Source organism: Vanessa atalanta, chromosome 11 (assembly GCF_905147765.1).
Source record: "Vanessa atalanta chromosome 11, ilVanAtal1.2, whole genome shotgun sequence".
Classification (NCBI taxonomy): Eukaryota; Metazoa; Arthropoda; class Insecta; order Lepidoptera; family Nymphalidae; genus Vanessa; species Vanessa atalanta.
Genome location: NC_061881.1, coordinates 2763446 through 2790958, shown reverse-complemented (window position 1 = coordinate 2790958; position 27513 = coordinate 2763446). Strand labels below are relative to the sequence as shown.

Genomic DNA, 27513 nt, shown 5'->3' with positions numbered 1-27513 from the left:
GTTTAGATTGGACCCAGTAGGTGCTGCGATTGGATTTTTTATTCACTCCTATAAACTCGGTACGGGCTTATAGCTCCATACATAAATAGTAGTAACTAAATTCCTATATATTCTCTAATTTTAATGAACGATTCAGGACCGTATTTTATTCATGATATAAAGAAAATTTTATGAAGCATATACCTAATATACGACTGTATGTAACGTAAGTATCTAATTATCTATATAGTACTATTTAATGGCGTGTAAATAACTTAGGTATGGGCTAAGTTGGCTAAGTTCAAGGAGGTAAAGTTTTGATAGCGATAATATTAAGTTTTTAATACCTACCAATGTAAAATCTTAAACTTGATGTTTTACCTTTTTTTAATTAGATGTTATTAAATAAATAAACTAAATTTATTATAACAAATACAATTTATAGTAAAACTGTACTCGAATATTTCGATATTCGAATCGAAAGAAGGGTTTACCCTTAACACGCCGAGTCGGTTTCGAACCTAAATACGCCACCGACCATATCCGACAAACAAACGTATCGTGTCGCAGAAATCATTACCAAGGCAATATAACGTCCATGCCCTTGGTTTGATCTCTATCATTAAGCACGCCTGCATCAGTTAGTGACGGATCGATCGCCGATCACCGCAGATACTGACTGACCGTACCATTAGGTTTTCCCGTGACTTACTGGACAAAATAACAGGTAACTAATAATCAGATTATATATTTAATAAACGACTAATATACAATACATTTATACAAGTATATAATAATAACAACTTAGGTACTTTCCTAAGAATTTCAGAGCGATCGCATCGATCTAAACAGAAATTCTTAGAGTATTTTCTTATATTCAGTTTTTACCATTCCGCATTACTTTATTTTATTACAAATAAGATCATGTATGCACTTGATGTGCAAAATTTTAGCTTCCACCAGAATATAAAGTAAAAAATAATTCAATAATATATTTATGAGCGTACAATCAGTTTCATGTAAGTGCAGTATCATTATTCAATGGTACAGTTAAAATATTAAAAAGTTATTTTTAAGAATGAAAGCAAGTACATAGACTCGAATTCTGCCTAATCATTATATTTATATTATTAATCATAATAAATAATACCAGTCGACAATATATTCGTCCTTGGCCTTGCATCGCCAGCGACTCGTACGTTGTCTGCGATACTTTGAATAAAGCAAATTGACAAGTTAAAGTGATTAGGTAGCTTTGTCGATCAAATGCTGAAATCTTGATTAGATAATAATGATTTCCTTCTGGCCGAAACTCGGATAAGCCGCCCTAATATTCTTCAACGGAAGCGAGCCTAGTTAGATAGGCTCCTTCGCTCCACTTCGTAGTTATTCCTTACTTCCATAGTCTTATTGTAAGGCAACCGTATGATCTGCAACCATATACGCAATTTATCTGTGGTAGGTATGTCGAGGCAGTTGAAAGATTTGTTTAGTATTACCATAGCGTGATATATACTATTTATTACATCATAATGTTGCTGTGACCATTTATTTGATAGTGACATAAAAAAACGACTTTTGTTGAGCGCCACGGAGATGCCTTGTTTTTAGACAGTGTTTGTGTGAGACATTTATTTTATCTTTTTATTATTGAGTAGCTGTGCCCGCGACTAGAGTGTTTGCGTGATTGAATTTAACAAAAAAGTTATTGTTGTAGCCTAAGTTAATCCTTATTACATCAGTTTTCTGCCAATGAAAGTCCCGTCTAAACCGGTACGGCCGTTCCAGAGATTAGCCAGAACAAACGGACAGACAGACAGATAGACAAAAAGTCTTTTGAGAAGGATAAATCTTATATTAATCTGATATTCTAGATATTAGAAACTGATTTGAAACGTGACTTATATGAAAGCGACTCAAACTCTTATTTTTACTCAACTTTGTATATTCAGAATGTGTTGCGTCTTTTGATCTGTGACTAAACTCTTACGCACGCACACATATTTTGTGTATAGGAATCTTTATTTTGTTAATGCTTTTCCTATCTGACGACGAAAGGATGTTGTTCTTCACACGTGACGTCAAACACTCAGCATTTACCTCATTTACTTATAATATAGTATTGCGTTTAATTTACATAGACGTATCTTCACCAACTGTTTTATCCGTAAATAAATAATATTCATATGTAGCGTAATGATAAAAATACCAAAAATAATTCTTGAATTTTTTTTGGCAGTATATTTCAGATTACAAATAAGTTACATATGTCTAAAAAGCATAAACCGTACATATAAAACCGTACTTTCAGTTTGCAACGAAGTTGGAGTTGACAACTTGCTTTGACGAAGTAGAAATTAAACGCATATAAAGCCAGTAAAGGAAATTACCATCGTGATATAACAGGTCGCCGGTTCACTTCAATGTATAGCACAAATAACCTATTGCCATTATAAGGGTGCAGTCAGATTGGGTCTAGAAAATATTTAAACGTTATTTAAATTTTAAAAATCATAAGAGGTTTTTTAACTAAGTAATAATAATGATCACTGCAATGATGATAAAATGACGCTTTTACAAAAATAATATGCTTTATAAAATGTGAATTCCATGAGAGGTCATACGCAGAGACATCGGGATATCGCTTCGCTCAGTAATTACAGTGACCTCAGTCTGGCATTAAATAATTTGTTTTGATTTGCTAATTGATAAGTGCAAGTAGCGTGATTGTATTTAACATGATCATCTGCTCAGCGACCTTCAGTCGTCATTAAGAGAGCGCGAGCTCTGTATGAGACTCTATCAGGACATAATAATATATTTTCGTAATCGAAAATTAAAAATTAAACTCTAAAAAGTTATTTATCTTCTGTGATATATTGGATCTCTTTATTTTCAAAAATGGAATTCTTCTCGCGCAAAGTCAAATCTAACGAGCAAATTGACGCACGTCAGTTGAATGGCGCGCGCAACATACTCAAACATAAACAGTAAGTATATTTTATAGAAATATTTTAATAAGGGAATTATCTAAGGAATCATTTGTTAAAAAAAAAATATATGGCGTCGTAGAAAGTTTTATTTATATGAAAAATAAATAAAATTGTGAATTATTATAGTCTTTGCATACATTCAATATATAATTTGACATAATACTACTCGCCAGACTAAGTTTTTATTATGTTTTTTTGATACAATGATCTATTAAGTTTTTAATTACTATATAAATTTTCTACTGCTCTTTTTAGTAATCTTTCACTTTCTCAAGACAGTTCTCTATCAAAGGAAAATTTGGTAAATATGAGTATCTTTTCATGTTAAATACATAAGTATATGTTTATATACTTTTATAATTTTACTGCGTCTGTAATCTTAGTCTAATGTAGCTTTGTAATAATTATAAAATATTATAAAACTAAAATGTTATTGTGTTTTAAAAAGTAATGTTAATTATCGGTAGTTTTGTTGATGGTCACTTTTTGTGAAATGTTTTATGAAGTTAAATTTACAGGCAGTAATGGACTGCTCTTGTAAAGAGAAGGCTGAATGTCTCTTGGCGCTACTCACGAGTAGGTAGGCTGGTAGACTCGTCTTTTCTCTTTACTTATAAATTGAAAGTCATTCTTTTGTAACTATGAAAGATATTTTAAATAAATTAGAAGTGTATTGATATTTGAAAGTAGATAAATGTTTAGTTAAATGTAAGCTGTTATCGTGAAAGATATGTTAGATAAAGATTAGGTATAAGTAGTTTTGAGTAACGATTCACAACTTGACTTTAAATTTTGATAGCATTACGAATATTTTAATAGATCCATACTACAGCACAAGTCAGCAAGTTTTTGGACAGATATTAAAATAGACAAGATACTGGCTTGTTATTTAAAGAAACACTAGTTTCAACTTTGAAGGTTTCTGTATTTTCAAATAATATATATGTATATTTTTATTCAGTTATAAATTGTTAGTTATCAGAACCTCTAGTCTCGATAATCCATATAAGTAGGTAAAGTAAGTAGGCATGGGAGGCTTTCTGGAGAGATACTCTACCCAGGAGAAAAATGACTAAGGATTTTTTTGATTGATTCTTTTCTTTTTGGTTATATAAAAGTATAAAAAAACACCAAATAATTTATTTTTTTATTAAATTAAATTCATTTGTGTCGAAGAATGTAGAATGTATTGTGAAAATCAAATCCTAAGGGCTATGTTCGGAGACACGCATTCCCTATAATAGGACTCTGCGTTGTCTGCCCTCCAGCTAACTTATTTCCCTTCTCCCTCGTTTCAAAGGCACTATATTAATTGAGTTCCACGTAACTGCTGAACAAAATTGTGTAAAGGATCTTAATCGACCGTAGCGCCATTGTAGTAGAATCGTTGCCAAATTATTTATTATTTATAATAATAATTTTATTATATTATTTACTACAAAAAGTTTAATTTTTCAATTAATTAAACAATTCAATTAATTAATGGGTTTTTCTAATTGTAAGGCCCTTTCGTTTTGTGGGAACCCATTCAAACCTCATTTCTTAGTCAATAATAAGGAATTATGTTTAATTGGCTATTACACAATTGTTATCTCATTAAAAATATGAGTGAAACAAATGCAATTGTATCAAACACGAAATCACCTTAGACGCCATGGTTGGCCGCGCATTTACGTTGTGAGTGTAATTATACGGTAAAGCAGGATATTTTAAAAGTACGTAAAGGTTATTGCAGTATATGTGTCCCTATTACAACATATATAACATATCTATAGAACACCTCCATGTATGTATTACTTGGCATTGCCGCTCAACACAAAATCTACCGCCGACCAGCAATACGTAGTTTTGTCGAGTTCCAGTGTGTGCCAGTGTAGTTATGTGACGATTACTAGTTCTTATAGTGCCAGTGTCTGTGGGAGGTGATGACTACTTTCAGGTGGCCCCTTAGCCAGCCTGCCTCCTAATTTAAATTAAACAAATGTTTTATATTCTCGCTGTATAGGTAATTGAACACTACTTATTACAGCTCATAAGATACTATATTATCTTACTTTTTATTGTGAGGTCTATTCAATGATATAGCTTTTTAGTAAGACAGAATTATATTTCTCCTTCATAATAAATAGATCTTGCTGTAATCATGACCATTGTATGTACGGTGAACTTACTATACATGATTACGAACATAGTTAAAGGAAGATCCTTGTTGTACACAGTAAAGAATAGCGCATTAAAGAAAAGAGACAGATTGTCATCCGTTGGTACAGTCATTACTTTTGCTAAGCAAAAATACATTATAAATTTATAATTGTTAACTGTATACCCGGTTAGGTTGAATATATATAATAATGATGATTGGCATATTTATTAGGTATTATTTTATTGACTGTAGTTTCAATAAAAAAATAACGTTTTGTACATAACCAGTAATTATTATTTATTATTAAAATGATTACAATCGTTCTTCCATCATGTTACATAAGTATTTATTTTACAATTAGTGATTTCAAAATAACATTTACGTTGTGTCACTCTTACCTTTTACTTTTTGCATTATGATGTTATAATTAATATAATAATAATAATAAAATAACTTATAAAAAGAAAAAATAACGTGATTTTACGAATACAATTCCGTTACGTACGTCATCCAAAAATAACTACTGTATTAAAAAGGTTGCATAAAATACAAATTCCAAATTCAGCATTTAAATTTAATTACCTTTTATAAAAAAAATTGGTAAATTGAATGAAATATATGTAATAGTAAAATTAAGGCTAATGACCTTTCACTGTCGTTTTTTGCGTAGGTGTAACCATTGGATAATAATTATTTGCAAAGAATAAAAAATTTTGTTATTACTATTCATAAAAAGTAAATTTATGTATTCAAAAGACGCGATGACATAAAAAAAAATTATAAGTATTTGTACGTTTCGGTATTTTTTTAAAAAAACATTTTTTTATTGTTATAAATTTTATAAATCGTAATTTGCTTATTATAAAATATGTAGTTTAATCAAGATAAAAGGTTAAGGACCTAACGCCATCTGTTATCTAGCAGCAGTAACCGCAAATGTGGTTCATATCTGTACTATCGCTGAAAATTTTCCTATTTTCCCAGGAGCGAAACCGCGATGAGTCCAGCGCCCCCCGCGCCGCGAGACAAAAACAACACGCAGTTCGCCTGTAGCAAGCAGTCGCTCACTGTCAGTGGAAGAACGTGTACGTACGAAATGGAACGCGATCGTATTGGTGTCTGGGGCTCCGGGGACGGCCAGTCCAACAGCCGGCTGTCGGGTCTCGACCGCCTGAAGCACCCCGGACTCAACAAGGTGAGAATATCGCGGACTACTAATTATTCAGCTAGGTCATGGTTCACAATCGGAAGTATATAATTGTATCAGTTGGTCATTGGCCCACTCACTTTTATTTTACAGTAATGCCATTGTAGTAATATGCCATTGCCGTTACGTAAACAAACATGAAATGGTTTGTTTTGGAATTTTGCGGTCTAAAGTTCACGTGGATTGGAATGTCAACAAACTTTAAAAACTGCATTGTCTGATACTGTTGTATCAAATTTTAATTTCCTATTGATAAATGTAAACAATAGGTTAGTATGCACAATATTCAATTTCCATAATAAATATTATGACACTTGCATTCTAGAAGATAGTTAACGGTTTCCATGGCTACCAAATTTAATGTTATATAAAAATATTTGAGGCCGCTATGGTATCAAATCAATAACTCTCGCCGGCATGGTATTCATATTCGCTCCCTTTACGAATACTCATTGAAGTGAGTGCGGCTGGCCGGTTTCTAAGCTAGGCTACAGAAGGGGTCTCAATTTGAATACACTCAATATAAGGACTTAGGGCTTATTTCGTAAGCGTTATTCAAATTTTAAATATAATAAAAAGTTTCACTGTAGAATCTAATAGAAGGAAATGGTTTCTTGCTTATTTATTATTAACAAACAACACAAACATAAAAACTTCTACAACTACGACATAAAATAAAAAATATATATACATTTAGTGAAAAAAAATTAATCATATTTAGTACCTACGGATATTTTTGCAATACAACATATTTATAATATTCTTAGCTATGTACATTTAGATTTGATTTTAAATAAACAATTTAAAAGACTAGATTGATTATCAAAAAAATAAGAAACTATTTTTTTTTAATTAAACGCTGTAACTATGAAATACATTTTGAATTATTATTCAATTACATAATATACATTTGGGATTATTGTTATTCCTGTTATTTAACACATGTCGTCATCGATAGACGTCTTTTCAAAAAGGTTTAATTAAATATTAATCACTGAAAGGAAGAGGAATGTAGGTATGTATATCTGCCCGTTTTGCTTGTAATTGTACAAGTACGGTACGTACAGTACAAGTATCGAACAAATAGATCTGCCGTCTGCATTGGCTTGTTATCTAATCGAGAAGACATCGACTGTCGTTATTTACGATAGAAACAGCTGTTATTAATATATTGTTTTTTTTTATATACTGTTTCCAATTTGTTTTTTTATAAAATGTTTTAACATCTTAATCTATTATATGAAACTGTTTGAATAGTAATGGCAATTTAAAAAATAAAAAAATCGACAAATTTACAAGAAAGTGTGAAATTAACACACACTAAACTAATGTACGTTTTTTTATCTTGCGTTTAAGTCGACAAATAGAAAGTAGGACAATTAAACTATTTGAAATAATAATTAGATAAATTATGTAATTCTTAGTTATGCTAGATGATGAAAAATACAAATCATAAAAAGGTAAATTTAATACAGGCAAGCAACACTGAGTGGTTACTTTTTGTTTATAATAATTCCACTCGTGTTGGGCTCATGATTATCTACTATTACGAATTGACGCACCGTTCTTAAAACCTTCTCATCAGGAGTTAGGTCTTTACCCGGCTGTAGGAGACTTACATTACTGTACTACTGACCTGATAATAAGTGACCATTATAGATATTAGCGCCGTAAGAAATTAATAATTACCTTACATCGGCGATTCGCCACCAACCTTGGGAACTAAGATCTTATGTTCCTTGTGATTGTATTTACAATAGCTCACTCACCGTTCAAACTAGAACATAAAAATCAAAGAGTGAGCGGTACCTCAACGAATTTGCACAAAGTCCTACTAACGAAATTGCTTTATTTCATAACAACAATATTTGATAAGTCAAATTCATCATACTTCTGCTGCGGATCCTGTTGGTTGGTATGAATGACACTTTAACTTGTCTCAATAAAAAAAACACAGGCGTTTCATTCGTATATCCCTTTATATACATTGAGCTCCTCTTTCGAGATGTAAACAACAAAGGAAATCCTTAATAAAACGGAACCCTTTGGAAGGGACTTAAATGTTAACGGGTACACACTTAAACGTATTTACAATTGTTCAAATGAAATTTTCGAGCTACGGACTGAAGGGCGTAGGCGGAAGGAAGAGTATAAGATAAAAAAAATATATTTCGTCTCTCTCGTTATTTCGCCTAGAAATCAACACGTCGTTGTTAACACAACATTAAAAGTAATGAAATATAAAATATAATAATAATAACATGCCATGTCATTTTTCAATTCGCGTTATCACGCAATGACATAACACTTTATGAAGATAATGGAGAAAATGGACATTAATTTTCCTTTTATATTGCACTAGCGATCCACCTCGGCTTCGCACGGGTGCAATGTTAATACTAAAATACTTACACAGTATATTTCAGGTACTTAATTAAATAAGGATAATATGTTGTATTGCTTAAAATCGCTTCGGAAATAAGCCATTATTTCTCGTAAAAAGTAAAAAATAAAAATTGATTATTGTGGTTGTCACCCTTACAGATAGACATATAGGTACCATCGCGGACTCTTTTGTATTTATTTTAAAGGTCAAGAGTACTGGAGTACACTATTTTGACCTACCTCGTAGGGTTAGCCAGCTTTGCAGTGTAAGCGCAAAAAATGTGTTTATTTACGACATCACATTACAAACCTCTAAAATTATTAGTGTTACTCTACTATATTATGCGTGTATTATACATATAAAGCTTCCCTTTGAATCACTCTATTTATTAAAAATAAAAGAATCAAAATACGTTCGTTAGTTTTAAAGATTCAAACATATACAGGGACAGACAAACAGCGGGAAGCGATTTTATTTTATACTATGTAGGGATTACAGGCAATTATTACATGTATTAATTTTATGTGAATATGTCAAACAAGCATTAAATTTGTTTTGTTGTCCTGTTGTTTTATATATGTTATGTTATAGTTCAGTAGTTTCGTTTTCAAAACTAAATTCTATATAGTACCTACACATTAGACACACATGAACATCTCTCGTAAACTCTATGCTAACACATAATATATTCTCCTTCTAATTCGCTGTTCTGGTATGTTGTGCCTAATACCCTGGGCCGAAGATCTAGTGTTCTGGAGATTTTAATACGCCCATAATAGGCACAACTCCGCACATACAATTGATTGTAAATTTTTAATTTAGTTTGAATTGTACCTAAGTATGTTGTATCATGAGATCTTTGTGCTAAAGATAAAACATTATATGAATCTTTATGTTTCGAATATTATTTTTTATTTTTATTGTCATTTTAAGAAAGGACTTACTTCTTTTTCTTCTATGAAATCTATTTATAATATAATCAATCTATAAAATAAAATCCTTAAAATCTGTTTTGATAAAAAAGAACCCTATCTCTACGGAAGTTTTAGATTTAGGAGGTAGTTAGTTATTATGTGTTGGTATACATATGATGAATAAATCTCTGTTAAACAAAACAAGGTAATAGGATTCATATATCAGAATCTATAATTGCGTTTGTGGTCGTGAAGTAACCTTGAAAATGTAGTAGATGAATATGTATAAAATATTTTATGTATCCAAACGTAGTTATTATTTATTAATTTATTAAAATTACTGTACCGTATCCCGCCATATTAAAAGATAGATATTTTTAAATTACTGAAACTAATAACTGATAAGCGTTATGTATCAGGATTTTCACATTCGTCGATTCGATAACGATATTGGGTTCGGATACGATAATAGCTAGTGAAGAGTATAAAACTAAAATTCTATTCAATACGAAATATCTGAACAAATTCCAGTAATATATAATTAGCACATTTGTGGGGGGTTTTGTGAAGCGAATAGCTAATTAGTAGTAGTTAGTAAAATTTTAAAAATACGTTAAACCTTAATGTTGTCTTAGATTTTCGCGATTATTACACGTTGAAATAAAACTAGTTTTTAACGGATTTAATGGCGTATATTAATTATTTTAACATCCCGACGTTTCGAGCACTTTGCAATCTGCCCGTGACCACAAACACTGCAAAGTGCTCCAAACGTCGGGATGTTAAAATAATTAATATACGCGATTAAATCCGTTAAAAACTAGTTTTATTTCAACGTTAAACCTTCATTTGAGTATGTTCATATAAGAACTTTTTAAACGTAAGAAATCGATTACTTTATTTAAAAATATCTAAAATATTTAGCTGCTGCGCTGTGAGGAGGACATTGTCATCTGTTAGGGCAAATTACTTGCGAGCTTGTTTTACCACGCTGCTCCATTGCGGTTTGATGTAAATATATAAATCAGAATTTATGACGTTTCATGTCGTTGATGAGATTTCTTAAAATAATCATTTTTAGCAAATAAATGAATCATCAGACTTGGAATCCGTGACCTTCGATTTTGATCTTCGTGTTGTAATCACTGGATGTTTTCGGCTTGCCCTGTATGAGAATAACTAGCTTAAAATTTATATTTCATCTATAATCACTAAGCACTATCGAAATAATTATGATCAAAGCGTGATGTAATTGTTACTCTCATCTTTACTAATATTATAAATGAGAAAGGAAATATGTCAGTCTGTCTGTCTCTCTGTCTGACTCCCGTTACCCTACCGAATTTGATGAAATTTGGTATCGAGCAAAGTTAAACCCCATGGACATAGGCTACTTTTTTTATACCTAACACCTTGGTCGCCAGGTGTACCCGAGAATATCTGCCAGGTGGTATAATTGGAACACAAAAATAAGAGTATTTTTTTTTAATTTTCGTGACGTAATGTTAAACCGACATTGTTTACCCACGTTAAACAATATCGTATCGGATACTTTTATAGCGTGATGCAGCATTAGCATACGAAAGTGCTTTTATCGCAATATTGGCACGACGGATTAACGTAACCATAGCAACCAGATAAAGATTTGAGGAAATTGCTTTCACTATCCTAGTTTTCCGGTGACTACCAAGTGTAAAGGTTTTTGTTATTGAATTTGAGTTTTCTGGTGTAAAAGTGTTCTTTAAACAAATAATTATGTAGTATTATTTAAGCCCGAAATTTGACTAAACTTAAGATAAAAAATGTTCTTCATTTTAATTAGTCACGCGATATGCGTTTGCTTCGCTGTATTACACATATTTGCCTATTTAATACTTATTATCAGAAAATTTTAGATACATATTTACTTAAACAATATTTGAAAATGATGTATTATACAGTTAATTATATAAAACGAATTTACTAATACGGGCGTGAAAAAAAAACACTATTCGGTAATAGAGATATATGAGATTGTATTTTATTAAAATTAATTTTGAATATGTAAAAAAAAAGTGCTCAGATCCCATATAGAAATCGTATAAATGATTCTATATTGTAAATAAATATAAATTGGTATAAGAAGTGAAACAAATAATTCTTTTACACTATCCAATAGTCAACCTTTAGGCCAATCGAATATAGGTTCATTAAGGCGGTAGTATAACTATTAAAATATTCACATCATTCTATAATGGAATGAATATCGAACAAAATAAATGATGACAAATGAGCCAATATTTTTTAGGTTATTTTTTAAAAGTACTCTCGTTATAGTAATCTTGATATTTATACTCGTACGATTGTATTGAATTGTCTGAAAATGGAATGGTTATTATGACGGCTAACAATATCAATCGACTGCTCCACCTTGTACGATCACCGAATAGGTCAGGTGTAGGTCTCGTACGTTCTACTTTTGAAGCTCATAATACTTGCATATAAATCCTTGCTTTAATTTTTTAAAAAGGCTGCTTCCATTGTGTTCAGCTCTCAAACAAGAATATATTAACGATGCTCCAATTTCGCTCGAGCTTAATATCAGTTAAATTATTAATCGTCAGTTTAGTAGATAAATGTAGAACAAAATGTGCGTAATGTATTATTTTAAATATTAATAGCTTGTGACAATAATTATATTTCAATGTAAATCATTGAAATATAATTATTGTCTTCAATTAATAGTACTATTTTTTTATTTTTGAGATTTCATAATGTTAATAATGGGTACGACAATAGTGTGACTTTTCAATCTATACATTAAGTTTAAATTATAATATATATACATATATATTATATTATAATCTACGTCTAAATTCCGGATAATCGCTTGTATTTATTCCAGTCAAAGCGGATCCTCTGTATGAAAGCGGCGAACGTTCTGACATCAGCTTAATGTTTGGTATTAAACATATCGTGTGACACTCAATTAATTTTATTCCAGCTGTAAACTGATAAAGTATTTTTTTTAGTAAATACTAAATACTTGCATTATTGGCTTTACTTCGTAACTTAAACTACGTGATTGTTTAGAAAGTATGCTGTCTTTTGTTTCGAACATACTAAGCAAATTATTTAAAAAATATGTATGTCTAATATAGTAAGCTATGTAGAGCAATTAATGCACAGAATATGCCTTTTGTAAATGAATTAGACAATAGAGTATTGTAGTTTGATTTGATAAAATAATGTTGTGATTTAATCAAATAGAAATGCATGTTTTATTGCGATTGTAAGAGTAGGTAACACTTATCGCACACACACAACGTAACTTTGTGATAGTAATGACAAGTGATGCGTAAAATTTGAACCGAGTTGAGTCATGATGTATTGCAGAGAAAATACTACTTTATATACACATACAACTATTTATGTTTAGGTTTGTGAATGAACACTTGGAAGTTTTTTTTTTGTTCATATCTTCAGAGTGTGTCGAAGACAAAAATAATATAAGTACGAGTAATAGTACATTTGTCATTTACATATAAAAATTTAGCACTTAGGAGATTAAGTACGTTAAAGCGTATGATGTTTAATTACAGCAAGTTAAAAAGCCAGTCCCCTATTTCTTTTGTTATTAATAAAAATAATTACAAATACAATTATTGAAGGATTACGGAGGATTTCCATTTCTTCTTAGTCAAATATATCTTCTTTGAATAAGATACAAGTTTTGATTAAAACATTTTTTGAGTAGTTTTGATAACTTACGTTGCCTATAGAATAATTTCTATACAAAATTTCATCTTAAATATTACCGTCATACATAATTAAAAAAATATATATCTCTTTAACAACTGTCATTAACTCATTAACAGAAGTCTTAATACCAATTTAAATATTTCAAACGTCAGACATGACGAATTTCCAAACAAACTTGCATTTATATATTTAACAGACAGGAGATGAATTTTGAAAACACACCCTTAGCTCACCTATGTTTTATAAGGAATTCCCGTACTAATTTTTTTTATGTAGTAATAAAATACAACGTTTTTTTAAATCAGTTTTTGAAGGTTTTTATTAAATTAGACTGGCGGGTATTTACTCGAGTGATTAGCGAATAATATATACCTTGTTAGTTTGATGAACATATCTGTACATATCGTTTTTAAATTAATGAACTATGAACGTCAAACTAAGAAAAAAACGACTGAATTGGGTAATATACCCATTACAGTCGTTAAACGTAAATTAACGTTTTATAATATCGTCGTAGTATATAAATAGTAATTATGAAACTCATTATATGATTATAATGAGTTTCATAAATATGACGACCTCCGTGGTCGAGTAGTGTGTACACCGGTTTTCATGGGTACGCCACTCCGAGGTCCCGGGTTCGATTCCCGGCCGAGTCGATGTAGAACGAATTCATTAGTTTTCTATGTTGTCTTGGGTTTGGGTGTTTGTTGTACCGTCGTTACTTCTGATTTCCATAACACAAGTGCTTTAGCTACTTACATTGGGATCAGAGTAATGTATGTGATGTTGTCCAATATTTATTTATTTATATTATTATTTATTTAAATGAAATGAATATAGGTAGGTAGTACCATTTTGGGACGTTTATATTAATTTCTGTTGTGCTAAAAATGTATTATCATATGAAAATAAACTTTATAATTATTGTTTTAATAGAAAAATTTACAGTGAATTTAAAAATTGGACACAAGTTAACTATGTACAAGTATAGAATTTATTTTTTGTGATCATGAGCGCGTAAGTCATGTTACACGGAACATGTCGCGTTGCAAAACTTCAAGAAAACTGGAGTAGAACGAAAGTCCGTGAAATATACATACATGAATTGTAAACGATTGCTTTAACTTGAAACGTATTTCTTGATAGTTTGCCTCACCTCTTTGTTACGTCACTGTTAAGTAATCTATCGTGTTCTCAAAACACCTGTCGCAGCTCGCAAAAACATTGCACTTGACATAGTATTATAAGTTATTACGGTCAGTGTCACATCAATTAGTTGATACGCTCGGTAATTCTGATGAAAATTAGGGTGAAAAATTAAATAATTGATTTTCTTTTTGTTCATAATATTTAGCAAGGCATGTATAAATAATATTATCTTAATTCTTCTAACTTAAAAGTATTCTTATTTTACTATTCTATCTATTCTATTATCTAACTATATCTCGACTGATTTATATATAATAGATGACGATGATTTCTTTTACCAAATGAACTTGTCTCTTGACATTCAAACTGAACCTTCATTTAAAGCAGTAACACTTTTATTACAACCTTCAATATGCCACAAAGCCTCCAAAATCTTTGACCTTAATCTCGGCAATAAGTTATGTGGAGCAAACCCGACTGTATTTATGTCGCCCCGGGCGTCACAGTGACCGCATGGTGTGTTAGATGTAAGTTTTAAATGATTTGTTGATGATACATTTATCAGGTAATACATATATACATTTACTTAATTGTTTCTATCGTTAGCATATACTTTACCCCGAATCGTTATTACAAGAGATATTGTATCTATATATGTATATACCAACATAAGATAATGCATAATAAGTATATCGCAACGCACTAGTTGTTAGACTTGAAAAATGTAGATTTTATTTTATAAATTTCAATAAAAAGTATCCAAAGTTTTATTCCAGGACGGCACACTCAATGAAGTTTTATTTAAAAGCAAATTATTTTTTTCTCGTTTATTAGCGAATTTATTCATAAGAATCAACTAGCACCGAACAATAAAGTCATAGATAATCTCTGATCTGTCACTAAATTCTAGTTTAGGGGTGATGAACAAACCGACAGCGATTATAATTGATGGTAATAGAAATTCGGAAGCAGGGAAATTGATTTTGATAAAAAATATTTTTTCTAAGTACCTACCTACTTTAAAATCCGTTCCGTTTCGTTCCGTTTTCTCGTATGACATGGCTCTAAAATTACTACAAGTATTGTTCCTACATAACGCATATCTACACCGTGTGACCGTGTGTTATTGATCGTAGCCTCAGACATAAGGCTGCATTTTCTAATAAATTTGTTATCACGTACTTATGACTGGTTGTTAGAACATTTTCACTTAGCTCTTAGTCCATTTGCAAACGTTGATATCACATGACATGACTGTTTTGTGAGACACCAGTAATTATACAGATTAAGAATCGTTACGTCAGGTATTTTTGGGAGTATATTAATTGAAATTGCTATTAGAGCAAAGTCATAATATAACCCCTAAATATATATACTTTTTTAATTACCTTTTGGAGCTTTAAGAATCATGACTGATTAAGTTGCTAATAAGTAAATAATAAATAATGTTACTATTATTATTATTAAAAATTCAATAATAAAAACTATTTGCTTGTTAAAATTCTTACTACATAATATTTTTACAAACAAGTGTACAAGTTCTTTAAAAAAATATATGCTATCGAACGCGCGTCACTGGAAAATCTTTGATTGCTTACTGAAAATTTACTGAAAGTGGATTCAAAGGAGAGTTAAATATTAATTGAATTGGAAGGAATTATAAAATCGTTCGAGGATGAAGTTTGGACGAGGGTGAAATATAAAATGGAGTGTGATTGGTGGCAACTGACGCCTCGACGAGAAGTTTATTCAATACCGGATAGCTTGGCGGCGCATGATTCACGGGTTAGAAGGTTTTTTTTATAGCTTAATAAATCATTTTCGGATCCTATCGACTCATATTTTATATGTATAATGATTTAATACGCTGACAATGTTGGTAGCTTAGTAACTAATTTAGTAATAATCCATTTTTATGATATATCTCGGCGGAAGGGTTTTGCCGCCTGATGGTCATCACCCCATATAAATTGGCTCTGTAAAAATATAAAGCATTCCTCAATCTAAGATGTTACGTCACTTGTTCCTATAATTTCACCGGCAATAAATAAAACACGAAATGTACCTAATAGACGCTTGCCCGGATTTGAACTCATCATCTTCGATTGAGATGTGAGTCTTCTATTACTACCTGGGGCATCTTCCAGCTTACTTATGAATAGTTTATAAATAAGTTTAATGATCAAGCAAAAAAAAAATAACATTTTTAAGACGACAACGTTAATTATTAGTATTTTTATAAACTTCTCATACTTTTAATTTACCTATGTAAGTATATATTCAATATGTATATGTAAGTAACAAGTGAATCTATAATTGCTGAATTATAATTAGTAGTTCTAATAAATATGGAATAAGTTTAACATGTCATAGAGCAAAAAACCGTTTGCACAATATTGAGTCAGTGATTAACCCATACGTATACAAAGCACGACAAAAACACCGATTGCTACGTCACAGCCACGCCTCCGGTAAGATTAATATTATTTTATACGTCAAATGTACATATGTCGTGATTTTATATATTTCTTAGGCAACGGAAATGTACATGCTATGCCATGGTAATGTTATTAAACTTATTGTAATTCCCAAGACTTGCAGTAACATCGAAAAGTTTATTAAATAAGTACAAGCGGTTTTTTAATGGCAAGTTTACTAATCACTTAGCATATTTGTTTAACCATGAATTGTTTGTTGGAAAAATAATGAATTAATTTAATCGTACTTAGTTGTAATTGCGTAGATAATTCACAAAACGAAATGTTATTAAAAGTAAACTATCTTATTGTCAGGTAGAAGAAATTTTATTATAATATGTTCTGCTCACAGGAAACATTGCTGCTAAGTGAGTTAAAGTATAAATAATTTCCATACATACTTAATTATGTGAATTTTAATGTTCCATTGTCCATACATTAAATTGTCAATAGTATCTGAAGACTATATATAAATATATAGTCTATGTATGTCAGGTATTTTATATATATTTGATATATATATATATATATCGCATATTCTCATGTTCCTTTTAACTAAACAATTTCGTTTCAACAACAAATCCTTATTAGCGTGATTTCCAAGTCCGCGAATAATCACGCGGACAATGAAACAGGAAATAACATCTATTAGTTCTACTTATTACTCATTGTCGTCGCGGGACTTAGTCTGACGAAATTTTGCGGAAAGCTGAGTAAAAAATATACATTTCGGTTTTTCAGCTTGTGATTATTCAAACTTTATTGCTTAAATACGGAATGGTAGACATTCTGTATTATGTTAATAGTATGTAAATAGTCTTTGTTGTCTTAATATGGAAATTTTTAATTATCTCAATATTATAAAATAAATAAAAGGCATGTTGTAACGTTGTTATAAACTAACATATGAGTTATTACTAATTATTATGTGAATTCTTTGCTACGTTAAGTATATGCGGCTTTAATTGCTACCGATAGGAAATGGTAGGTTAACTGTAGGAATTGATAGTTCAAGCTTGAAAAGTCATTACAAACGCGGTCACCTTTATTACGTCATTTACCGTTGACTTCGTGACGTCCATAAGTTCTGGAACGTTTCATACAAATCGTCCGAAAATAAACTTTGCGACTGAGATCTACTGAATTTACGTTTTACCAATAAGTAGTAGGACTTCGTGCAAGTCCGTTTTGTTTCCTTCAACCTACTTGTACATATAATATAACAGTCATTCTACCACCGAACATTTACGATACAAAAATGTTTTATACATAATTACATAAGTTGAAAGATTTTGAGGCTTTTTAAATTAAATGATAGCTAACGCAAATAAGCAGTAATTACATAAATATGCCGTTTTCTTTCAATATTTGAAACAATGGACGCAATATTAAATATAAGGCCTTACATTATATTTATCGCAAATATGTCGATTGAAGAAACAACTATGACACGAGGCTGTCGAAAAACTATATACTTTGGAAAGTAAATTGATTTTGTCACAAAATAAGCTCAATTATCTTAAGATATCTAGCTAATCTTAGATGTCTTGAGGTTAATGGGTATTAGAAAGAATGTCTGTTCTACTGCAATAAAATGTCAGCATCAGTCGGTCAATAAAATTAGGAATACCAATAAAACTAAATGTATTTTACTACCAATGTGTGTACTATAATTTCATTCTAGTCTATGACCTCATAATAAACCATTTCATATTTCATCTCATGTTTTTATTGTCATAGGGTATGGCGTTTACAATTGAGGAGCGTCAAGCGATGGGCATCCACGGCCTGTTGCCCCCGAGGGTGAAAAGTCAAGAAGAGCAGGTGCACCTGTGCAAGCTGTCTTTCGACCGGTATGAGGATCCTCTGAACAAGTATATCTATCTGATGGGATTACTTGTGAGTACTACTTTCAATATATTATTTTTTTCTTTTTTATTTTAGCTAGTAAATAATATTCTTAATTCAAAGTGAAAAAAAGTGTGTGTGAGACAGAGAGAAAGAGAAAAATAAATTGTCAATATCGTTCGATCAGAATTAGATAAAAGTTATAGAAGCTATGTATTTTTCTATGCATTATGATTTATTAGAACATGGGTGGAATTTGCCCTAATAGTTAGTGGCACCCTTGGACAATGTTACAAATATATCAGATTAGTAAAAAGTAGTAAAATTGTCGTTGATTATATTTATCTTATCAAAGTCAAAAATCTTTATTAAATATGGAAGTGTTACACATACTTATTGATAGTCAAAAATCTACCACCGGTTAGGAAATTAAAACGAGTGGTAAATTTAATACATTTTGTCTTTTTACTATTAAACAGTAAATCATTAACACTAAACCAATGTACTATTTCGGAGAGAGCATTGTTCACGTCGTCATATATTGAAAGACGTCTTTCTAATTTAAAAATTAAAGAAGTGTCATCAGCAAACTATACTATCTCGTATTTATTACCTAAGAGATGTGGCAGGTCATTTATATAAACAAGGAAGAGAAATGGGCCAAGAATTGATTCTCGAGGGAACCCTTCAGTAACTGGAGCCCCGGAAGATCTCTTTCCATTTACATCAATCCTCTGAATCTGATTGCTCAGATACAAAATCAGAAGACAGAGTGCAGTGTCTCTAACTCCATAACGACGTAGCTTCCTGACCAAAGTTTCGGGTTGCACACAATCAAAGGCCTTAGATACAACACAAAATAAAATTAAATAGATTGGTGTCTATTATATTAGACAGTACGCCACAACGCTATGTATCTATGAGTAGGTCTATATACGGAGGAGTCTGTAGTACTAAGTTTCTACCACCCCAACAAAAGTCATTGAAATGCTCCTTGTTAGTGGTACACGTATATAACGTAGCATTAGCTACGTCATTACGTCACAACGTACCTCACGTAACATTGTTGATGTTTACAATTTCTAAAGAGATGATAACATTAATGTTATGTTTATTTGAAACTATAAGATTAGATAAATACATTTTATAATAAGGATCAATTGAACAGTAAACACTTGAGTACCTATAAACATTTTCTGTAGTTGCATATCGTAAAGTTTAAATAATTAAGTAATATGTTCATACAATACTATTTTAAAAGAAACATGATGTAAATTGTAGTTAACGCTATTCTATTAAAAAAAAAAAAATCACGGCGATTTTTGTTTCTCCGCGATATTTAAAAGGTTGAATAATAGGTAACCTTTAAACATAGGACATAAAGTTTGATTACTAAATAAATGGAAGTTGATTTACTTGGGCGCTAATTCCTTTAATGGTTATAACTTTCTATACAAAAAGCAGCAATAATGACTGTCAATAATCAAAAATCGACTATCGGTTTAGTAATGTATTTCATTAATATTTCTTTTTTAGCATGTTTTTTTTTTTATTGTTACTAACCTATTATTAAACCGTAAGTGCAAAAGATTAAAAAACACAACAAGTCTTTTTGAAGTTTTAAATAGGAGGAATTATACGGCCTTTTGCATTATCAGTTGCGACGTGCCAGTCAGCCTATCTTAGTAGTTAGCTATTAGCTATATACGGACACGAAATACGTGATGATGCTCACCAACTAATAGAAATACGAAAGTATCTACAAGGATTACTGATAATCTTAGATTCTTGTTTATAAAACTTAGAATGGACAAATATTAATTTAGTTGAACCTCTACTGTGTTTCTTCATTTGTTAGGTTTCTTCTTTATAACACAGCACATATCTACGGATCGCTGGACTTTTGGAGATAGTTTATGAATCGGTGACATATTTCTCATGCTACTTATTATGGCCCAAAAAATGCGAGGGTGTATCTCGCATTTTCTATAGCTGAACTATTAATCACTTATTTCCTTTTTCCTGGAATATTCAAAGTATTGAATTTTGTCTTTAAGGATCGTAACGAGCATCTTTTCTACCGATTCGTCGGGGAAAACGTAGCGGAAATGATGCCTATAGTGTACACGCCAACTGTGGGGCTTGCGTGTCAGAAGTACGGGCTCGTGTATCGCCGACCGCGCGGTCTCTTTATCACCATCAACGACAAGGGACACATATATGATATATTAAAGAACTGGTATGTTTTGCTTTTAGTTATAGCTGGTTTTAATATTATTTTATTTCAAATTAAAAAGACTCTGTAGTGACCATTACCTAGAGGATCTTTGGCGAAGATCTTAAGCATCAGACAGACAGACAAGCACCATTGACTTTTCAGGTGCTTAATTTGTGTTTGTGTATATATTTCGTGTTCAAATGAAGTGAGTCCTGTACTGGAACAGGTTGTAAACTCCAAACCTGATCCTGAAGAGAAGTCCTTGAACCTCCTGAGTCCTCCTGTAGAACGTTAACGGGCATTGTACTAAATTTAATTCTCAAATATAGAGAAGGTTCTAAAACAAAGATAATTATCATAAGGAAACTGTATGTAATATACAATATTGTGTACGATGATGATCTATATTCGAAAAATGATTGCCTTTGAAATGTATAGACTAAAAACCTTTAACTGCGATGTTAAAATAAATTTGTCAATTATTTTTAACATTAGGCCCGAAACCGATGTACGCGCTATCGTAGTAACAGACGGTGAACGTATCCTGGGCTTGGGAGACTTGGGCGCCTGTGGTATGGGTATTCCCGTGGGCAAGTTGTCGCTGTACACCGCGCTCGCTGGTATCAAACCTCATCAGTGCCTGCCTATCACGCTAGGTGAGTTTCTTTTTCTTAAACATTTATAAATTCATTAAATATAAAATATAACATATAAGGTTTAAAACTGCAGATATAGGTAAACTTATATTTTAGTTAAAACTAAGACATCTTTATTTACAGTTAACTAACTGTTTTAAAGGTAAAATTATTGCTTATAAATCTTATATAATGTATGATCGAGATCTTTAATTTCAAAATCTGTATTGATCAGGATATAAACAGCTACATTGCTGTATTTATAAAAAAGAAATAAACTATATCCAAATATTTTCTGTATCCTTTCAGATGTGGGCACGAACACCCAGACGATGTTGGACGACCCGCTGTACATCGGTCTGCGTCAGAAACGAGTCCGTGGCGCCGCCTACGACGAGTTCATCGACGAGTTCATGCAAGCCGTCGTGCAGCGCTTCGGGCAGAACTGCCTCATACAGTTCGAGGACTTCGGCAACGCAAACGCCTTCCGTCTGCTAGAGAAGTACCGTGGAAAGTGCGTATTCGTTTGAACTCATCCTGACATGTTAGCTGTAAAACGAAATTTGAGTTACGAAGTTGAGATACGTTAGGCGCGATTACATTTTAAGTTCAGTCGACCATTTTTAAAGAGCAATGTTTTTGTATGTTCGAGTTGAGCATATCTGGCGTTTAACTAATGTCTGGATATTATCATAGCGCCGTTATACACACGGAGATACTGTCAAAAGCTGAGTTATCTCACTAATCACTTTTGAAATCAGCAGCCATTTAAATATTGTGAAGCGCAAAGACTCGTAGTAAACATCGGTCACCCCGCAGGTACTGCACATTCAACGACGACATCCAGGGCACGGCGGCGGTGGCGGTGGCCGGCCTGCTGGCGTCGCTGCGCGTCACGGGCACGCGCCTGTCTCACAACACCTTCGTGTTCCAGGGCGCCGGGGAGGTGACCACTTCGCTTTCCGGACCTTTTTCTAGAACATAGAGCCATCTCGACCCACTGTGTCGTATGAGCTGATTTACGCTATTAAATAGCGCTGTCTGGTATCCTTGCGATACTGTTTTTCTCATTAAATAAAATTGTTTGATTTTATTTTGCCTTATATTGACGATACAAAATAGTTTTTTTTTTAATATTATGTACGAGATTATCAAAACTTATCTCGAATAAGTTAATAACTAGCGGTTTTTCTACAGTGGGTGTCATAATTTATGTAACTTTGTTTCGATTTAAAAGTACAATTGCGGATTAATCAAAAATATTGTCACTTCTTTATACTCTTGTAATATCCTTTTAAATGTTTAGATTATTATTAATTTTTAATTTAACCATACCCTTCTTAATACGATTCATTATTATCATGATTAAATTACAATTTCCATAACATTTTTCACACCGAAACCCTTCAATTATTAGACAACTTTTATTTATCAACAGGCGTCTTTGGGTATTGCGGAGTTGTGCGTGATGGCCATGAAAGCCGAAGGTACCTCTGAAGCGGATGCTCGCAACCGTATCTGGATGGTGGATTCCAAGGGTCTTATCGTGAAGAACAGGCCTGAAGGCGGCCTCAACGAGCACAAGGAGAAATTTGCGAAAAACTGCCCGCCGATTCGCACCCTTGCCGAAGTAGTCAACGTCGCGAAACCGTCTGTACTCATCGGTGAGCTTATCGTTAGCCCTGATTCATTTAAAAGCTGGTATTCATTGTCAGTCAGATTGAGTATTCATCTTCATGTCTATCATCGTTAATTACAAACGGACGTATACTTTAGTTGGCTTCATTGGTGGCACATTGAAGGTTTAAGGAATTGGTAATATTTTTACTGCGAGTACGAGCACAATGCTTTACTTCACTAATATAAGTGAAGAAATCCCAGATTGAGACAAATCTATGAAGTAACAGTAAGGAGTGTCCGAACCCGAAATCTCGCCCGCAGGCGCGGCAGCCATCGGAGGCGCCTTCACCGCCGACATCCTGCGCGCCATGGGGGAGAACAACGACAGACCCGTCATCTTCGCGCTCTCCAACCCCACCAGCAAAGCGGAGTGCACTGCGGAGGAGGCCTACGGGAACACCGACGTACGTATTTCTTGCCACTCAGAGTGGCCGATCGCGGGATGTCATTAGTGTGCTTTTAATAAAAGTAGTTAATATAGAGTCAGATGTTTTTTATAATAATAATTTGATCTGGTCGTCTTTAAAAAATTTACGTGACCTTTGCTGACTTTTGTAATCAAACGAGTACAAAGTAGCGCCGAGCGGCGACTGTACGGCGGGCGTGTGTCGTGTGCGCAGGACCGCGCCATCTTCGCGTCGGGCTCGCCGTTCCCCGACTACCGCACCAAGGACGGTCGCGTGCTGCGGCCGGGCCAGGGCAACAACGCCTACATCTTCCCCGGCCTGGCGCTCGGCATCCTGTGCGCCGGCCTCGTCGACATCTCCGACGACTTCATGTTGCTCGCTGCCGAGGTGCGTTCATTGCTAACTACGAACAGGATTCATTCATACGAGAGTTAGGAAAAATGAGGCTCAGGTGGACGATTCCTTGTCATTATTACAATTAAAAACGCAATGTCAAAAAAGCCACAATCATATTTAACTTAGTCATGACGCGTTCAAAAAAGGGGTATAAAGTTTTTGCTTCACATATTGTTGTCGCTCGATCGTTGGGCTTAACTCAAGACTTTCTTTACCCATCAGACAAAATTTCATATATTACTTTTATATCATATATCTTTGTTAAATTTCAGGCTTTGGCTGAGATCGTGTCCCAAGACAATCTGGATCAGGGCAGCCTGTACCCGCCCCTGGCGGACATACAAGAGTGCTCGATCCAGATCGCCAAGAAAGTTGTGCAACACGCATACAAAACCGGTAAATTTTATTTGACACATTTTATATTATTATAAAACATTTAAAAAAAAAGAAAACATGTAACGTTTGGTGACGCGCACAGGCAAGGCGTCGGTGCAGCCGCAGCCACTGGACACGGAAGCGTTTATCCGCGCGCAGATGTACGACGTGCGGTACGCGCCCGCGCTGCCGCCGCGATACGACTGGCCCGCGGCCGACGCGCCGCGCGTCGCGCTCATGTAACGCCGCCCGCCCCGCCCCGCCCCGCCGCGCCTCGCCCGTACCATGTGTCAACCGACCGCGCCAAAACGCAAATATTCTAGTTCCGGTAGCTATTGCATCAATATTTTGAATTGAAAAAATATTCCTATGGCGGTGGATGGCGGTTTCCAGGTGAGATTTCTACAAAACTGATGGATAGTTTAATTTACTCGATGGCGATATTGGTTTTGCTTGGTTTACATTTTGTACGAGGTGGACGAGAAATCGAAAACCGACTAGTTAGTCATTTACACATTGGAGCGGAAAACTAAAAATTTGATATTTTTGTAGAACATCAATACTGGAGAGGAATGGCTTATAGAGTTACGACCATCTGTTATTCGGTTTGGCAATCAGTTTGTTTATCCAATCGCTGCCATCGCTTGATCAAATTTTACCAAAGTTTTATTATTAGACATAACGGGAATATTTATTTATAATTTAAACAGACCTAAAAATATACTCGACCACTCTCGTGTGTTTTAAGCGATAGCAGCGCTTTCCGCGTGAATCTATAAGATGCAAGTTCTATAATTGACAAGGACTCTTACAATGTTAATTCTACATTTTGAAACATTCGTCTTTATTTTGTTACTACTTAAAACTTATGCTACTTAATGTAATTTGTATGTAAAGTTTCGTAAAGCTTAACTTAAATATATATTTTGATTCAAATAATTCATGTTTTGTACAAGTTGAATGAATATGATAAAGATTAATGTAATATTTTAATTGTCTTTCCTCATATTAATTTGAAAAATTCTAAGGTGCAAATTGTATAAGCAATTTTGGCAACAGTGCATTGCCAAGAGTAGTGACGCTTAATCTATTCGTGATACAATGTGACATATTTTTGATATTTATTTTTACTTTGCCAACGACCACTTAATTACTTGATCAAAACAAAACATTAAAATGATTGTATTGTCTGGTCAATGTCGCATTCAATAAAAATTATAGCAACATAACATTCCAATATTCGAAATATTATCTTTTTTAAATAATGTAGATCTAATCATATATATTTTATTATAAAATTAAGTTATTTTATTCAAATCGAAATTAATGTACTTTTGTGCATCGATGAACAAAATTTTGTGATATATATTTATAGAGGTATGTTATATAGCTGGCTGAATAATGTCAAAAAAATTTATTTTTTGTTAAGTTTATAAATTTATCAAGTTACATATTTATTTATTTATTTAGTTAAATTAAGAACCTTGTCATGTAGACTAGAAGTGTAATATTGAACAAGCTAATATTTAACGGACCGGCAATGCAATATACTATTTATTTGTAACGCATTAACAATAAATGTTTTTTTTTTTTAATATTTTATTATTTAAGCAAATGAAATCCTTATATCCTTTATCAGTGCACACTCAGGTATTCGTGCAGATTGTTTGTTTTTTAGCATTTTATAATCGATTTATAATCTATGATATCGTTATTTTTATTCTATTTATTTTTTTGAAACACAATCGGCATATTTACAAAAACAATGCAATTAAAAGTACACGGACCAATGCAGTGTGATACACCACTACAGGTATTTACCGCACTATCGAATTACAATAAAAAGTTATTGTCGATACTGTATCACTGATACTGGCTTATTGAAATGGCAAAATAAACAACATTCGATTTACCTATTCCATGTGGATATATGCGAATGCAAATAAATTAATATTAATTATATGTTAAATTGTGATGACCACACAATTTCGCATATCCACTCTATAGGCCAGTCAATAAAGCCCGTGAAGGTCAAGTAATTAGTATCATTATGATTTTTTGATATATGGTTTGGGACGTTAAAATAATAACAAATTAAAATTTTCAACCCTCTGCGTTGAACGCTAGGGGGTTGAGAGGGTGAAAAGCGTATTTGTTTATAACTTTGTGAAAAAAATTGTTAGATGGTTATAAAATAACAAAATAACTATTAATTCAAGTTCTATAACATTACTAATACTTCAGTTTTAGTATTTTACAGACATTTTTTCACCAATTCATGAGGAATACCAAAGTTAAAAAATAAAATCGTAAACAAAATAATTGTCATGTCTTCTTTGCTCCTGCTGTTGTTTGCATGATTCCAGAAAGCGTAACAGAGACGTTGCCCGTAAAAAACATGGACAATTTTTTTGACGCGATTTCGAGTTGTGGATGAAGCACTACATTTTTATTTCGCGGACCTGCAGCCCCATCTGAATAGCTTTCCTAGATGATACTATTTTATCAATTTTTTTCTTATTACTCCAATACACAATAAGTCGCGGCTCTGATATATGTTACGATTTATTCATATTATATGTTATATAATAACTAGTATTAGCAAACACTTTCCTGTAATATTATTTGTGTAAGTTATTTATGTTAGATTAAGCGGTTAAAAAATAGAACTATCCATACCGCAACGTGGATGCTTTTATTTTTAAACAGTTACAACTTGGGGTCAAAACAAACCGAAAGACATTTAAATTTCAACAAAAGAAACAAACCAGAGGCAGAAATCATGCACAAAAAAAGATCATTTGTGATAGTCTCCACGGTTTTCAAAATAAAAATATTAATATTGTTCTTTGATAAATAAATTTTGTTAAAGTAATGAAAAACGAAACTTTTATTGGGTAAATAAAATCTGACGGATCTATAAGTACTGATCTATTAGTTCCATTGTCAATCTAATATATCC

At 32.5% G+C, this 27513-nt stretch overlaps 1 protein-coding gene across 2 annotated transcripts; it reads left to right on the top strand.

Moving 5' to 3' along the window:
* The first annotated feature begins 609 nt into the window (after positions 1-609).
* LOC125067308 (NADP-dependent malic enzyme-like) lies at positions 610-26142 on the top strand. 2 transcript variants are annotated; one of them, XM_047675838.1, is made up of 12 exons: positions 610-706; positions 6100-6310; positions 18733-18891; positions 20898-21079; positions 21554-21714; positions 22003-22207; positions 22513-22639; positions 23132-23357; positions 23635-23777; positions 23994-24167; positions 24449-24572; positions 24655-26142. In XM_047675838.1, exons 2-12 carry the CDS (start codon positions 6113-6115, stop codon positions 24792-24794), a joined length of 1839 nt encoding a protein of 612 aa, XP_047531794.1. In that variant the 5' UTR covers positions 610-706; positions 6100-6112; the 3' UTR covers positions 24795-26142. The 2 variants fall into 2 exon arrangements, with proteins under 2 accessions (XP_047531794.1, XP_047531793.1); XM_047675837.1 differs by lacking the exon at positions 610-706 and adding an exon at positions 2734-2969.
* The last annotated feature ends 1371 nt before the right edge of the window (positions 26143-27513 follow it).